The sequence below is a fragment of the Pinus tabuliformis genome, chromosome 9 (assembly GCF_031772625.1).
Source record: "Pinus tabuliformis cultivar Carrire ecotype Pingquan chromosome 9, CPIR1, whole genome shotgun sequence".
NCBI lineage: Eukaryota > Viridiplantae > Streptophyta > Pinopsida > Pinales > Pinaceae > Pinus > Pinus tabuliformis.
This window is the reverse complement of record NC_142307.1, coordinates 729,668,177-729,684,628: the sequence shown is the minus strand read 5'-3', so window position 1 is coordinate 729,684,628 and position 16,452 is coordinate 729,668,177. Positions and strand designations below refer to the sequence as shown.

Here is a 16,452-nt window from a genome sequence, read left to right as displayed (position 1 = left end):
GTTTCTTTAAGTAGTGCTGAGGCAGAATATGTGGTTGCATGTGAAGTAGGTAAGGAGTCTGTTTGGTTAAGGAAGCTTATTACAGATTTGTTCAAGAAGTCTCTGGGCCCTACTGTGATTAATTGTGACAATCAAAGTTGTATCAAGATGTCTAGAGGTCTCGTGTTTCATGCTAGATCAGAGCATATCAACAATAAGTTCCACTTTATTAGGAGCTTGGTGCAGGATGGGATCGTGAAGTTGGAGTATGTCTCGACAGATGAACAGGTAGTAGACATACTAACAAAGGCTCTTCCAAATAAGAAGTTTGAATATCTAAGGAACATGCTTGGTTTAATAGATATTACTGATTGTATTGATGATAAGAGATTGGAAGAGATTTGTTGAGGCTTTGCGAGTGAAGCATTGCTTAAGAGGACATCTGGCCAACACTTTGTGTTAATGTCTAGGTCCCAAAGTAGGGAGGGTGGCGTGGGTCATAGAGCTCTGACCATGGATACACACCTAGGTCCTTGGGTTGGTGGTTAGCAAGTAAGCCTGATGGTACTTAGAGAGGCTGAAATCTTGAGTCCACCTTATTCCCACTTGGATAGGTTTCCCTGGTTAGAAATCTAGTCCGTGGCATTGCAGTGCCTAAATTGATGAGAGACCAATGGATAGATTGCCTTGGTCACGAATCTAGTCCATGGCATTGCGATGCCTAAAGTTTTCCATTGTTCATATAGTTTGAGATCTTCCATTGTATTTGTATATTAGGAATACCTCCCTAGTTAAGAGGGAGTGTTGGAAAATGTAACTAGGTTCGGTCTTCATTAATGTATTTGAGTAATCATAAAATGTACTTGTCAAAAGAATAAAGATTTTTATTTTTATTTTTATAATTGTATAAAGGACTTATTAAAGCATGAGTTTCATGCTTGGGTCATCATTATATTAGTCAAAGTCCCCATTGTGGACTCCTAGGATTAATATCGAGTCTATAGAGTCATTGTACATTTAAAGAGACCCTTATTGGGCTTTTGAATCATGTAAAAATGTTTACTATTGAGTCAAATATAATATATGTAACGTCCACACCAAGTCGTTTTAAAAGAGATCTAGTTGGCCTAAGGACATCAATTCAACCTCACTTGGAGCATATAAATAGAAGCCAGTTGAATTCATTTGGAGCATCTCATCTCAAGCTAGTTCAATATCCCTAAGGAAGATGGAGAAGTGCGAAGTGGGTCGAAGGAAGCAAAAGGAAGTGCTAGTTGGGTCAAGTCTAAGGAGAAGAAGAAAATAGAAATTTTGGAGCCTCTCTCTCTCTGTTTCATGCCCTAGTTTGGGAGATCAAAGCCTTTCAAGTTCTGTTGTTGCTGGAAGTTGTTGCATAGTCGAAGTTGCCGGGAAGGGAGTGTTGTTGGAAAGAGGTCGAAAATCTGGGAGGCTAACTTGGCGTGGAGGAAGGTTTCGTCTTTGTGTAGGGTGAAGAGTCTCAAAGAATACTATTGAAAGGAAGAGAATTTTTGACTGGGTTTTCCCCTAAAGGGGGGTTTTGCCTTGGCATAGTGCCTACATCTTGTGTCTCTTGTTTTGTGACCTTCATACATACATAGTATGGTAATTGCGTGATGGACGATAAGATAATAAAGAAGTAAAATAAACCAACATAACTCACATGTAATTATCAAGTAAGGAGAATCAAACCCTAATCTATTTACATTGATTTTCCAACATGATCCACTAGAAAATTCAAGTGCTACTGTCAAATCCAAACATTGAAAGGGTGAAATCAAATCTAGGAAAATTATCCTTGATTTTCTTAGTGATTAGCTCATTACTTATGTTTCTGGTTTGAAGAAAGCTAAAGAAATGTATGACAAACTAATTGGCATGTTTGCAATTAGTAATTTGAACCAGAGTATTGCCTTGAAGAATTAGCTGAAGGAGATCAAGATGAATAGAGGGGAGACGGTTCAAGCATATTTCTTGAGAATGAGTAAAATCAGGAATCAATTGTCAATAGTTGGTGAAGCTGTTCCTGACAACGAATTGGTGTTGATTGCACTTTGGAGGTCTTTATCCTATTTGGGATACTTTTATCACCACCATAAGCAACATCAACACAATTCCCACATTTGATGAGCTCTTGGAAAAGTGTATCCAAGAGGAGGCCAAAATGATCTCTAGAGGGAGAATTTCACACCTATTGCTTTTACAGCCTATGACAAGAGAAAGAAAGATAATAAAAACAAATCTACTTTCAAATCAAATAAGGGGAATCTAGACATGTGAAAAGTTAGATTCTTTAACTATAAATAACATGGTCACTTTTCTCGTGACTATAAAGAAAGAAGAAAAAGAACACCTAGATTCAAAAACAAATCTTATTATCGAAAAAACTCTTCTGAAAATCAAAGTAAAGGGCATCATAAGAAAACAAGAAAACCAAGATATAGAAATAATGCAACAAAAACTCAATCAAAATATTTTCTTGTTTTTGCTCTTTCCAGTTCTTCTTCTGCAGATTCATTTGTTCGCTAGTTAGTTGATAATGGTGCTTCCAAACATTTTACTGGTTACAAAGCACTCTCTAATCTAGTTGAGAGGGAGACTAATTTAAATGTTATCCTTGGGGATAATTCTACTCACCAAGTTAAAGGTTATGGTTCAGTTTTATTTCAGTTAGATGATGATAAATCTATTTTTCTGCAAGAATTTTTGTATGTACCCGGTTTGAAAAAGAATCGTGTATCCATATTTGTTCTAGAAGATAAAAGAATGAAAGTTGCTTTTATTAATGGAAAAGTTCAAACCTGGCCTTTGAACTCAAGCATGAGAGAAGCCTTCACTCTTGGATCAAGATGTGAAGGGCTTTACAAAGTTAATGGTAAACCCATTCATGCACTGGTCCATGATACCGATCTTCAGTGTGAGTGATGGCACAAGAGATTTGCTCACTTACACTACAAAGCATTACCTCATGTAAGGAAGATGGTTTCTGGAATGCTTGAGATCAGAATGGATCATGAAGGAGTTTGCCCATGATGTGCAAGTGAACAAAAAACTAGTCAGGTACTTCAACTGATACATTCTGATTTATGTGGACTTATGGCTATTGTTTCTCTTGGTGGCTATTTGTATTTCATAATTTTTGTTGATGATTTTTCTCACAAGACATGGATATTCTTTTTGAAAAATAAAGGGGAAGCATTAGACATGTTTAAAGATTTCAAGGCTCTGATTGAAAATCAAACTGGAAAGCTAATCATAACATTCAAATTTGATAATGGGGGAGAGTTCACCTCTAATGATTTTAATGATCTTTGCAAAGACGTCGGGATAAAGAAGAAATCACTGTGCCATACAATCCACGACAAAATGGTGTGGCTAAGAGGAATAATAGAACCATTATGGAAGCGGTCAGAGCCATGTTACATGATCAAAAGCTACCAAAGTTTTAGTGGGGAGAAGCTGTAAATACCACTGTTTATGTGCAAAACAAAACTCCTCATCAAGCCTTAAACAATAAGAATCTTGAAGAAGTCTTCACTAGTAAAAGGCCTGAGGCGAGTCATTTGAGAATCTTTGGTTGCCCTTTATACTTCCATGTGCCAAAAGAGAAAAGGAACAAGCTGGAAGCTTCAAGTAAGAAAGGTACATTTATTGGTTATTGTGATAATTCAAAAGCTTATAGAATTTATGTATTTGGTCAAAGAACTATAGAGTTTAGTAGAGACGTAACATTTGATGAAGATGCAACTCTTAGAAAAGCAAGAGACTCTCCTCTTGCCATTGCTGAAAGACAAGCTATTAATGAAAAAAAAGGCTACATCTGAGTCTGATCTGGAACTTGAGAATGAGCTTGCAGATAATCCAATGGGTTCCATGGATCCTCTAGATCCTCCACCACATGATCCTTCTACGAGAAAGAGACCACTATGGCTATGAGATACCTTGCAAGATGCTAAACAACATGTTGCCCCAAGAGGAACCTTCAAGGAAAGTAAGAAGCCAAGTCGGTTCCAAGGGTATGTTGTTACCATGAGTAATATCATTCAGACAAACAATGCACCTTTGAAGAAGTCGCAGAAGAACAAGTCTGGAAAGATGCCATCACTGAAGAATGCAAATCCATCATCCAAAATGATGTTTGGGGAATGGTTCCTAGACCTCAAGGTAAATATGTTGTCACTTCCAAATGGTTGTTTAAGATTAAACATGGTGTAGATGGTAGTATTAAAAATAAAAGGCTAGATTTGTAGCTAGAGGTTTCTCTCTGAAAGAGAGCATAAACTATGATGAGAATTTTGCACCTGTAGCTCGATATGATGAAAAGTTGACTAAACTAGGGGGGGGGTGAATTAGTTTATTCCATTCATGGACATTCAAATTCTTTTCATTGAACTCATTAACTAAAACATTACATGAGTAGCTTAACAAATAATGTCCAACAGATTGAACATGTGAAAAACATGTAATAAGCAAACCAAAACATCAAATCAACACAATAACAACACATATTGACACCAGATATAAGTCGAAATGTGTAAAGGGAGAAAACCACAATTTTATTATTGTTGTGATGCAAAGGCAAACTCCTACTCCTTGTTACATCTGATTTTTTGTAGGCTCCAACCTACAAGAGGTTGCTACTTCAATTTTTCTGCAAGCTATAACATGCAAGGAAGCTCCAACTCTCATATGTTTTCTGCAGGCTACAACCCACAAGAGGCTCCTACCTCAACCAACTCCAATTAGATATTTATCAAGTCACAAATTGAAAGGAGACTGCAATCCCCTGATATGAACAAGAAACAACAATGTGCTAGTTAACCTGGTCATAAATTCTACATATCTCCATCTTCATTTTTGCCTCTTCTTCCCTTTAAATCTGCTTCACATAAGCTTCATATGGGCCAGGTAACTAATGCATAACATCTCAATCAACTCTCACACCTTCTCCAACTCTCTAACCCAAAAACTTGCTCTCCAACTTTGCACACATTTATAATTGAACATTGATGGCTATTCATGTTTCACTCACATGAATATGAAAGGACAAAACTTGTCTCTTTGCATTTGAAAGGTGTCCCTTCAATTCCAAAATTGCTTAAACTCTTGAATATTAAAATACATAAAATGAGTTTCATCATAGCCAAATGTCAAGCATTCGTACTCTTCATGTTAATAAAATAATTAAATAACATGCAATAACACAATCTTGCATTCATATTCAAATAGCCTTGTATCACAATATTTCTCCATGTCTTTGCCTTTTCCTTTCTTGCACATATCTTCCTTGCCATACCCTTGCATCACAACATTGCCCAGTCTTTGCTCCTTTGTTTAGCTGTCAATAAGTAGCATAGCTCTGTCAACATCTCCTTCTTACACACATCTGTCAACATCACCTTCTTACACACATATGGTGACCACACTGCTTGCTACTCCTTTTCCTTTGCTGCTCCTTTACATTGGTGTGTTGCTCCTTACCTCGTTGTGTTGATCCTTTCCTTGCTTCTTGTTTGCTACTCGAGGATATCTTCATGGATGTGCCTATATTGTGTAGGTAATGTGCTACCTTCAATATTTTGTTATTGAAGTGTAAGGTGTTAATATGAGATGAAGAACACATCCCTTCATATTTCAAATGCACAACAAATGCATTCATGCGAGTTGATATTCTCAGAGACAATGCCTATTCTGGCTATATTTTGGCAATGATATAATATAACGTTGTTTGCCTGGCATTAATATATTGTATTGACCAATGCCAATGTATACATCCAACATAAACTCAATAGAAACACCAAGGTCAACGCACAATAATATATGCCAATCATATAATAACCATTGAAAATGAAGGAGAAAAAAACAACACGTCCACCTTATATCGACCAACAATGTTGAATAATAGTGTATCGAAATAATAGTGTATCAACCATTCACGACACCACAAATTAATCCCTCCTCACACATGCGATAATCAATGTGGAGGGATGCCATATTCGATGGCATAATTATAATTTATGACCATATATTTGTTAATAAGCATATTCCAAAGAGGAATACCCTTCAGTTGTATCTTACTTCAATTCAAAGACACCACAAAGCTAAAAAAACTAGCTAACTTCATCATGGCACCCATCAATCCACAGTCGTTGCTCCTAAACAACAAGATTCGTAATGCCTTGTATATATTGCACATGAAGAGATGCTCTCATACTGGATGCCATCTCAGGTAGAACGAATTGTCCGATCCAAAGGTGGTGGTTTGAAGACTTACATATCACATAGTCAATCATTTGTTAACCAATGCACATGAATGGAGGGCCAATGTGCCAACTCAACAAACAATATATCGACCACAGTATATATCGACCTATCGAATCATAATGTTCTTAACTCCAATATTACAAGTCTATCCAACAATGTATTGTTCCGTATTTACTATTTGTTGGGTGTGGAGCCTAATTATCTTCTTTATTTAGAGGTATCGCCGCATTGGACCCCATTTCGTAATGTGGTGGCAACGCTGCCCATTTATGTGCGCCGCTAGGGTGGTCCACGGGGGGGCTTGGATGTCTAAAGTTCCATACGCATCAGCAGTTGGAAGCTTAATGTATGCAATGGTTTACACAAGGCCTGATATTGCACATGCAATGGGAGTTGTAAGTAGGTACATGAACAATCTAGGAAAAAAAATTGGATGACGGTTAAGTGGATTCTCAGGTATTTGAGAGGTACCGCAAATCAAGTGTTATGCTTTGGTGGTTCAAACATTGCTCTACAAGGATATGTTGATGCAGATATGGCGGGTGATAGAGATAAAAGGAGGAGCACCATAGGGTATGTGTTTACTGTAGGTGGGGTTTCAAAGCTACAAAGTTTTGTTGCACTCTTAATGACGGAAGCATAGTACGTTGTTGCTACAGAGGCTAGTAGAGAAATGATTTGGTTACAAAGGTTTCTGGATGAATTGGGTAGGTTATACCATGACAACTAGAGTGCCATACATCTTGCAAAGAACTTTGCATTTCATTCCAAGACTAAACATATACAACTCAAGTACCATTTCATACGGTCAGTGTTGGAAGATGGACAATTGAAGCTTGAAAAGATACACTAGCGAGAATCCTGCAAATATGTTAACAAAAGTTGTAACCAGGGAGAAATTGAGATTCTGCTCTGTTTCAATTGATCTTCAAGTATGATGATGAAGATGAGAAACAACCAGATCCAAAGTGGGGTCATTGTCCAACAAATGAAGTAGCGGGGAGTTGCTATAATCAGTCTCCAAGTGGGAGATTATTGGGTGTGGAGCTTGATTATATTCTTTATTCAGAGATATTGTCGCATTGGACCCCATTTCATAACGTGGCGGCAACGTTGTCCGTTTATGTGCGCCGCCAAGGGGGTCCAGGGGGGGACGATGTCAAAAATCTGACGGTAGAAATGTTGTTATTTCGTAGTCAATCTGGGCCGGTCATTAGGCAGAAATATGACGGTATAAATTATGTTTAATTTAGGGTTTTTTGCCTTAGAAGGCAACCCCTCGCTCTCTATGAGGGAATTGTATTGTGTGTTTGTAGAGGTGTATTCTGAGTGAGAAAGATAGAGGAGATTGTGTGAGAGAGAAGAGGGAATTACGGTGGATCTGCTGTAGGTTGTATCTCTTCATTTTGCTGGATAATATAAAAGGAAGGACTGGCTGTTTCTCTGTGGACGTAGTCCAAATTGGGTGAACCACGTATATCTGTGTCTCTCTTGTTTTATGCGTTTTCTGTGTTTATATTTCTGCAATATATTTTTTGTGTTCCATTGCTCTGTAATATATAATTTTCTAACACTATTAACGTTGCTGCAGTTTGGATGCACAATAAGAATGCTAATGGTTGGTGTTGTACCTCTGATAGTAGTAGGTCAGCTACCAATGCCAGAGCATCTAAAATAATTGTTTTGGGGTTTTTGGTTTTAGTTTTAGAAGACCAATGAATGAAGGCAGATGTAGAATTGAAGTAATTAATCCTTTGGGTTATATTAATATCTCAGCAAAGGGCTGCTATAAAGCTTTACACAGCGATATAGATCAAAATAGTCGCGAGAAGAAGACATAAAATAATATGATTATCACAGTTTCCAGACTGTAAAATAGAACTTAACAAGCAATGAACTATGAATATTGAACTTCGAACCCTTAATAACTCGAGAAGAGAGTTATTTATACAATAATAAAACTAAGAAAATCTCCTAAAACTGTTTAAGATTTATTCTAGGAAAGGAAAGATCTTCATGCAAGAAGATAGGGGCAGCTATTGGACTGCTTCTTGCTATCCCTTTTATTCAGGTTGTGCTGGCTTTGTTGTTTGATATTTTGCCCTTTAAGCTGCTAGATTGTTTGAATCCTTTGCGCTGGTTGATTCCTTCATTTTAATCTTTCATCTGGTACTTTTTAAACTCTGTGAACATCCTTTAACCCTGTAGAGTAACCTTTACTGTGCATTTCAGGTTTTTACTGTGTTTTTCAACAATAAATCCTTCATATTTGTCTTCAAACTATATACCAGTGTTGATAAGATCGCCGAAATATCGGCGATATTCGCAAATATCGCGATATTTTCGGCGAGCCGAAATATCGCCCCCGAAAAATCGCGATATTTGCCTGTTTTTAATTTCACGCGAGAATTCCGATATATCGGCGATATTTTCTAAAATATCGCGAGACGACAGCAAATATCGCCGGCGGCCTGTATAAAACGGTTTATGAGTTTTTAAAGTCGCGTCATTTCGTTTTTGTGGTCGCTGGAGACGGAACCGGTCGAGGGTTTGGCTGCCGAGAACAGGTATCTATCCACCCAAAACACAGATCTATCCACTTATCACTGTTACAAACTTACATCCATCCGAAAATCTCATAGGTATAACCATATATCTGAATTTTTGACGGTGTAAATGTTGTCTATTAATTTTTAAATATTTGAGGTGAGCCGACATGAGTTCTTCTCGTTGTTTGGAGGCTGACTTCAGTGTTAAGTTTTAACCACTATTTCTTCTAGTTCTAGGCTATAACAATACGTGCCAAGGTCTAACATTTGTCATGATAAACAATGAACATTGTTCAATGTTTACACTGTACAGTGTACACACTGCTGGTATATATGGTGATCTAAACCATTCTAAGACAGAGCTTAAGGTTGTCTAATGGTAATCAACAGTGCTTTTCACCACATACAAAGAAGATCTGTCTCAGCACTGTAGATGGTCCTTCCGCCAGATCTTTTGGTGACACGGTATTGACTAGATGTGTTATTGCTGTAAGTTTCAAAAGCTTTTAAATATTTCCCTTTACTCAAGTTTCAAAAACACCAGAATTTGAAGTCTTCTTGTACACCTGTTCCAGAGGACAATGACTAAGCCATGATACAATATGTTGCCTGCAATGATCATTTAATGTTGCAACATTTAACTTGAGGGATTTGCCAATACAAAGTAATCCCCAAAAAATCATTGGAGAAGAATTGAAGGACAGTTTCCAACTTTCTTTCTGTTGTTACTCTCTTCTAGAACTTCAACAAAAGATGGACCCCTCCCAGGAGGTCTCATCACTATTCTGCATATTATAGAGTTAAGTGAGAATAGTATGCCATTGCTCTAGATTCAAAATTGCTTGTAATCTAATACTGAGACCAAGGGCTTTAAACAAGTTACCATTCAATGGTTTTAAACTTTTAATTTTTAAATGAGTTGGATCTGATCTAAATATCCAGTTTGAGATTACAGACATTTCTTTCATTGAATTTCACGGTTTCCTTTATCTTGGAATGTAACAACCCCTTACTATTTTCATGTGAAATGAGGTTGTTGTCCTAAGGAATGATATCTAAAGCACTTGATCTGGTTAATCATTAAAACTTGAACATAATAAACAGCATAATAACCTATGATATAGATATATTGTTTAATGATCAGTCTTGCACATCTAGAACAGCCATTGGTGATTGATTTATGGTCTGATTTGGAACAGCTATTGGAACTCTGCATAATGATGAATGGTTTATAATTTCCTTCTATTATTCCAGTTGGGAGTTATTATCTGTTGTCTACTCTTGTCTCAATATAACACAGAGATATCTCAGATTCTCAAATGCACCTGTAGAACTTTGTTAAAGTTTAGTCCATTTGTCTTTGAAGAATGAGGATTTGATATTGAGACCTGCACCCATGGAATTTCGTAAATTCGTATTACTTATTAAGTTATTAAGTTACTAATTCCAATTTTTTTTTGGTGCTGTAGGTTTCCTTTTGAGTTAGCCCACTACAAAATACAAATATGCCAAAAAACTTGGACCCATTTTGGGAGTATGGGATCCCTGATGGTGGGACAAATCGTGCATATCTTTCATGCAAATTGTGTGGGGACAAGATGACAGGTGGGGTTACACGACTGAAATACCATCTTGCTAGACTCACTGGACATGATGTTGGCATTTGTCAAGTTTCTAGTCCGGAGCTTATACGAAAAGCTCTTGAGGCAACTGAAGAAAAGGACAGAAAGAAGGAAGAGGCGGAAAGAAACAAAGCTGAACGTGCAGGTAGATCTTTTGGGATATCTTCTCCTGATTTTGATGTTCAGGGTAGTGGCCCTACTGGCCCTAGTGGGAGGGGCTCCACAACTGGCACACCATCACATGCTAGCGCTACTACTAGTGGGAATGCGAGGTCATCATTTTTTGTTCCACGAATAGGAGCTGGAGCACAACCTGGCATAAAATCGCTTTATAAAAAAAAGGAGAAGCAAGAAGCAGATAGAGTCATGGGGAGGTGTATTTTTTGGAGCGACTTACCTCTCAGCATCACAAAAACCAATCCATTTTGGCAACCAATGTGTGATGCTATTGCTGTTGTGGGCCCAGGGTACAAAAGTGCCACATATGAGGAGTTGCGGGGGCCAATTCTTCAAGCAGAAAAACAGGACATCAACTCTAGATTGGCGGAGTTGAAACAGACATGGGAAGTCACTGGATGCACAGTGATGTCTGATGGTTGGACAGATAGGAAGGGTAGGACCCTTCTAAATTTCTTGGTACATTGTCCTAAAGGTACCATGTTTATTAAATCGTTGGATGCATCAGAACATATCAAAGATGCAGCAACGATATGTGAGTTGTTAGATGGGTTCATTCAGGAGATTGGTGTGCAGAATGTGGTGCAAGTCGTAATAGACAATGCAGCTAATTATGTGTCTGCCGGCAGAATGCTTATGGAGAGGCATCCCACATTGTTCTGGACTCCATGTGCAGCGCATTGTATTGATTTGTTGCTTGAGGATATGGGGAAACTCTCCTTCATCAAGGAGGCAGTTGATATGGCTAGGAGCATCCCCAAGTTTATTTATAACCATGCTTTTGTTCTTAGCCTTATGAGGAGGTTCACTAGAAACAAGGAGTTGCGGCGTCCTGCCATCACACGTTTTGCCACAACCTTTATTACTCTTCAGTCTTTGCTTCAATGTCAGTTCGAGTTGAAGCAAATGTTTGTGTCTGATGATTGGTGTGCTTGTAGATACAGCAGGAGACCTGATGGGAGAGCCATTGAAAAAATGGTGTACTCTGAGACATTTTGGCGTGGAGTACAAGAAGCATGTGCAGTTAGCGAACCTATAGTAAAGGTTCTTAGATTGGTGGATGGAGAGAAGCTTGCAATGCCTTATTTGTATGAGGGCATGGATAGGGCCAAGGAGGCCATTCGTTCCTATTATGCAGACAAGGGTTCTGCTGGCCTTAATAGGCAGATGATGTTATGGGATGTGATCGATAGTCGGTGGACAGGGATGCTTCATCGACCCATTCATGCAGCAGCACTCTTCCTCAACCTTGCATTTGCATACAAATGCAAATTTCGTTTTGATGGCGAGGTGATGGAAGGGCTCCATTCCTGTATTCAGAGGATGGTACCTGATTCTGAGCTTCGTAGCAAAATCAAGCGCGAGGTACAGAGTTATCAGGATTGTGTTGGCCTATTTGGCTTTGATGATGCCATTAAGGAAAGGGCCCTCTTCATGCCACGTAAGTGACAAGTCATCACTCATTAGAAATTAGAAATTTGAATTTAATTATGTTTTAACTTTTAACTTTTAAGTTTTTGAATTTTTTATTTCATTATTTTGTTGTAGATCTTTGGTGGCGAAGCTATGGTGCAAGGGTACCAAATTTGCAAAATTTGGCTATACGAATCTTGAGTCAAACATGTAGCTCTTCAGGGTGTGAGCGCAATTGGAGTGTATTTGAGAAAATACACGCCAAAAAGCGCAACAGGTATAACTTTGAACGCAAGCCTTCAGTTGAGCAATTACACTTATTGTAATTTTTAATTTTTAATTTATGACCTTCAAGTGTCAAGAGTCAAGAGTCAAGACTCATTACTTTTTTGGACACTCTTACAGGTTGGAGTTCGCACGCCTCAACGATTTGGTGTATGTGCATTACAACATCCGACTTCGAGTGAGGCAAATAGAATCACCAGTGGATCCAGATGCCATTTCCTTAGACAATATTGATGTATTGTCTCCGTGGAGGGTGGAGTCTCAGGAGCCCATATTGGAGGAGTCACCTTCATGGTTAGAGCCAGTGGCAGATGATCCATTAGAGTAGGGGCAGCAAGAGGAGGACTCGGAGTCAGAGGAGCAGCAGCACTTAGAGGAGGAGCAGGAGGAGGAGGACACTGCGGGAGCATCAGCATCAACACCATCTGCTATAGATATAGGAGAGCATAGCTCCATGCCTATCACTCATTATTTGACATTAGGTGCAGAGGCAGTGTCAGGGCCTTCTACTACTAGGGGCAGGCCTGGCAAACAGCCCATCATGTTTTCCCGTAAAAGGTGGAGAGGGCAGTAGATAGATAGCTGCTAGTTTTATTTGTTATGCTACATGTAACTCATGATGATGAGATACTTTTATTATTATATGTGATGTTATTTTGTATTGGTTCTCCACATTTGAGTCCTTGAATGGACAATTATCAGGGATTAGCACGATTTGGTATTGCCTTTGATATATCATTTCTATTTGACATCATATATATCAGTGTTTTCTTCATATTTATGTGCCAATGTGTTTATTTCATGTTGTTATTGCTTTATATGTTTAAAAATCTGAAAAAAATGAATATATTATGCATTTTTTATGCTTGCTTTTGTTGTTTAAATTCTGAACATGAAGATGTTGCTTTAAAAATTAAAATAGTTTCTTGAGTGTTTGCTGGGCACTGTATAGTTATACTCATTTAATGCCAATTTTTTGTTTTTTTTGTGCCCTAGGTTTGAATTAGTTCACTACAAATGTCAAATATGCCAAAAGCCTTGGACCCATTTTGGGAGTATGGGGAGGCTGTTGGTGGGGCAAATCAGGCATATATATCATGCAACTTGTGTGGGACCAAGATGTCAGGAGGGATTACACGATTGAAATACCATATGGCTAAACTCTCTGCATATGATGCAGATGTGATGCCTTGTATGGTTTCTAGTGCAGAGGTTATACAAAAATCTCGTGAAGCAATTGCTGAACAAGACAGAAAGAAAGCTGCTAGGGAGAGGCCAATGGTCTCAGATAGATAGCTACTAGTTTTATTTGTTTTGCAACTTTTGCTACATATAAGTTTATAACTCATGATGATGAAATACTTTTAAAGTTTTATATATGTGATGTTGTTTTGTTTGAGTCCTTGATTGGACAATTATCACTATCAGGGATCAGCAGGATATGTGATGTTATTTTGTTTGAGTCCTTGATTGGACAATTATCAGGGATCAGCAGGATTTGGTATCGCCTTTGAAGTTTGATGTATCATTTCTATTTGACATCATATATATCAATGCCTTCTTCATATTTATGTGCCAATGTGTTTAGTTCATGTTGTTATTGCTTTATATGTTTAGAAATTTGAAAAAAATGAATATATTATGCATTTTTTATGCTTGCCGATATTTGCCGATATTTTGCCGATATTTTCGCCGATATTTCCGATAAGATATTTTCCGGACCCTCGCCGATATTTTCCCGATACCGATATTATCAACACTGCTATATACAGGGTTTTTCCTTTGTAAGCCTGGAACAAGAGTCTTTACTTGCAAAACACAGAAACTGTTAAGAAAAACATAGGTGACAGAAGGTCTTCAATGGCTTTGTAGAGGTTGAAAGGCAATTGGAAGGAGTCCAGAACGTATCGGAAGGTAAAATGATGGCTTTTTTGGCTGCAAAGGTTTATGGAGGCTTCGTTGTGTAAAACAGGCAAAACAGAGCAAAATGATAGCGTTTGCGGAAAAATAGTTTTCTTTTTGAATTATAACGCAAAGTGAACAGTGGCTATTTTGTCATTATGTGGGAGGCGGTTTTGGTTTTCATCGCACCGCTTATAAGGTGTGGGTTGTCTTGGGAAGGGGTCACCCGAAATGGTTTAAAGCCTAACACGTAGCAAGGGGGGACGGTGGATTACCGCTTTTCGAGTGGGTAATGCCTGTACAGAGAGTTAACTCGAAATCACCGAGGGCTGTTGGATTTGAATGCATTGGATCAGACGGTGGTGGAGCGAAGGAGCTGTACGAAGGAGCTCAACGATCAATTATGGCGGCAATGGCTTAATTATGGGTTTAAAATTGAGATTAGTGGTTAAATGTAGGTTTAGGCAGACTCTTCGTTAAAATCATAAAAACGATTTAACAAAGAAATCCTTTGCAAAACACGGTATGGCGGACTTGAAAAAGTATGAATTCGGGCAGATAATGATATCGGGTTCGGGCTAATTGCATATCGCAATCGCAATTTAGCAAAGGAAAGGTCCATCGCAAAGGAATGCGATAGGGGCCGGACGCGACGTGGAAATAAACCATGGATGATATATGATCGGGCCCGGGTTCCCATCACATATCAGAGATCACAATGGCGGAGGGTTATTGCTTCGGTCGGGACTTGCGATGAGGGGCGGATGCGATATGGGTATGGATTATAATATATATTGCGTCGGGTCCGGGTCCGTCGCAATCGCATATCGCAATGCGGGAAGAGTGCATTCATATGAAAGGCTTGTGATCCGATATTTTATGAAATACATAGTTTTTTAATAAAACTAAAGGTTTCAGGTTATTTAATAAAGGAAATTAACATATACAGGAAAAGGGAACTTTTTAGGTGTTTAATACTATAGGGTAGGTGTTAATATGAAAATATGAGCAGAAAGGGAAAATACACGCGGAAAAGGGAAATACACTAAGTATACTGCTTTTCATGGGGTTTTTTGCTTTTCATATATGCATTAATACTTAGGGTAAACATATTTTTGTGGGTTTTTCGGGTAAAAAGGGATTTTACATGGTAAAAGGGATTTTACATAGGGTTTCTCACTTTTCCTAGGCAAAAAGGGTTTTGACCTTAGGAAAAGGGGTTTTTATGGAAAATGAATGAATATGAACTGTGTGAAGGTAGGAAGGGGAAATTAGTAAATACAGGGATGAATGGGGATGATAGAAGTTAATTAATTGATCTTGTAGACCTTCATTTGTTTTGTGTGATTGCCTCATGGACATAGAAACATGATAAATGTACATTTTGTCCAATCAATAATCGAACTTCTGCAACCTTTCTTCTACTTACCCTTTGCTTATCCTATCATTTTTTCTTCACTTAATGGGTGCATTTAAGCTAGCAAACCCTATTCCTTCTTTTTATTTTAAAACAACAAACTATCTAAATCTACCCTCTTAACCTCCAAGGGCTCATATTAAACTGATGAGCACCTTATTATTCTCTACCTAACTACTGATTTGCCAAGATTAAACAATTTGGTCAAATCTTTATTCTCTAACTATAACATCAATTTAAAGCATAAACGAATCAAGATTAAACTATTTGACTGTCATGGGTTGTGGCATTTAAAACACATTGCACACAACCATTATTTTGCAGAAAAAGAATAGTGGCATTTAGACTTGCTCACTTTCAGAGTTTATTTGTTTTCTTTTATATTTTAACCTAACATTTTCTTTTTGTCTTGATTTTTTAGGACATCTAACTTAGCATTTTCTTTGATATGGACATCATCATCAAGATATATATATATATATATATATATATATATATATATATATTTTTAAAACATTTTATTCACTATTGTTATGTCCATATCCTAACTTAACATTTTTTTCAATTATTCTATCTTATCAAAAACCAAAAAATGCTACAATAATTGGCACCTCCAAGGACACATTAATTAGAGTCAAGGGCAGACTCAAGATATGTGAAAGTTGACAAAATATCAACGCTAGTAAAACTTCAAGCATTAAACACTCCCTTTAAATGTATTAACAAAATGTTGGAGTTGAACTAACAACACATATATTAACGTTGAAATTGACGGAATGCTGGAAAAACCCCGCACCATACCTGCACCATCACCGCCATAACCATG

At 37.8% G+C, this 16,452-nt stretch overlaps 2 protein-coding genes across 3 annotated transcripts in view; both read left to right on the top strand.

The window, feature by feature from the left end:
• Positions 1-16,452, top strand: part of PFD6 (prefoldin 6) — a 152,977-nt gene that overhangs the window by 122,919 nt on the left and 13,606 nt on the right. The window lies entirely within an intron of this gene.
• Positions 11,695-13,872, top strand: LOC149150782 (uncharacterized). The gene is made up of 3 exons (XM_089441060.1): positions 11,695-12,050; positions 12,158-12,299; positions 12,428-13,872. The coding sequence occupies exons 1-3, from the start codon at positions 11,708-11,710 to the stop codon at positions 12,633-12,635; spliced, it is 693 nt and encodes a 230-aa protein (XP_089297186.1). The 5' UTR covers positions 11,695-11,707; the 3' UTR covers positions 12,636-13,872.

What these genes read in the sequence shown, in the direction of transcription:
- LOC149150782 (XM_089441060.1), top strand. Translation starts at nt 11,708, where the DNA reads ATGGATAGGGCCAAGGAGGCCATTCGTTCCTATTATGCAGACAAGGGT. An exon ending in AAGGGCCCTCTTCATGCCAC is followed by an intron (nt 12,051 to 12,157) that starts GTAAGTGACAAG and finishes ATTTTGTTGTAG; the next exon opens with ATCTTTGGTGGCGAAGCTAT. An exon ending in CACGCCAAAAAGCGCAACAG is followed by an intron (nt 12,300 to 12,427) that starts GTATAACTTTGA and finishes ACACTCTTACAG; the next exon opens with GTTGGAGTTCGCACGCCTCA.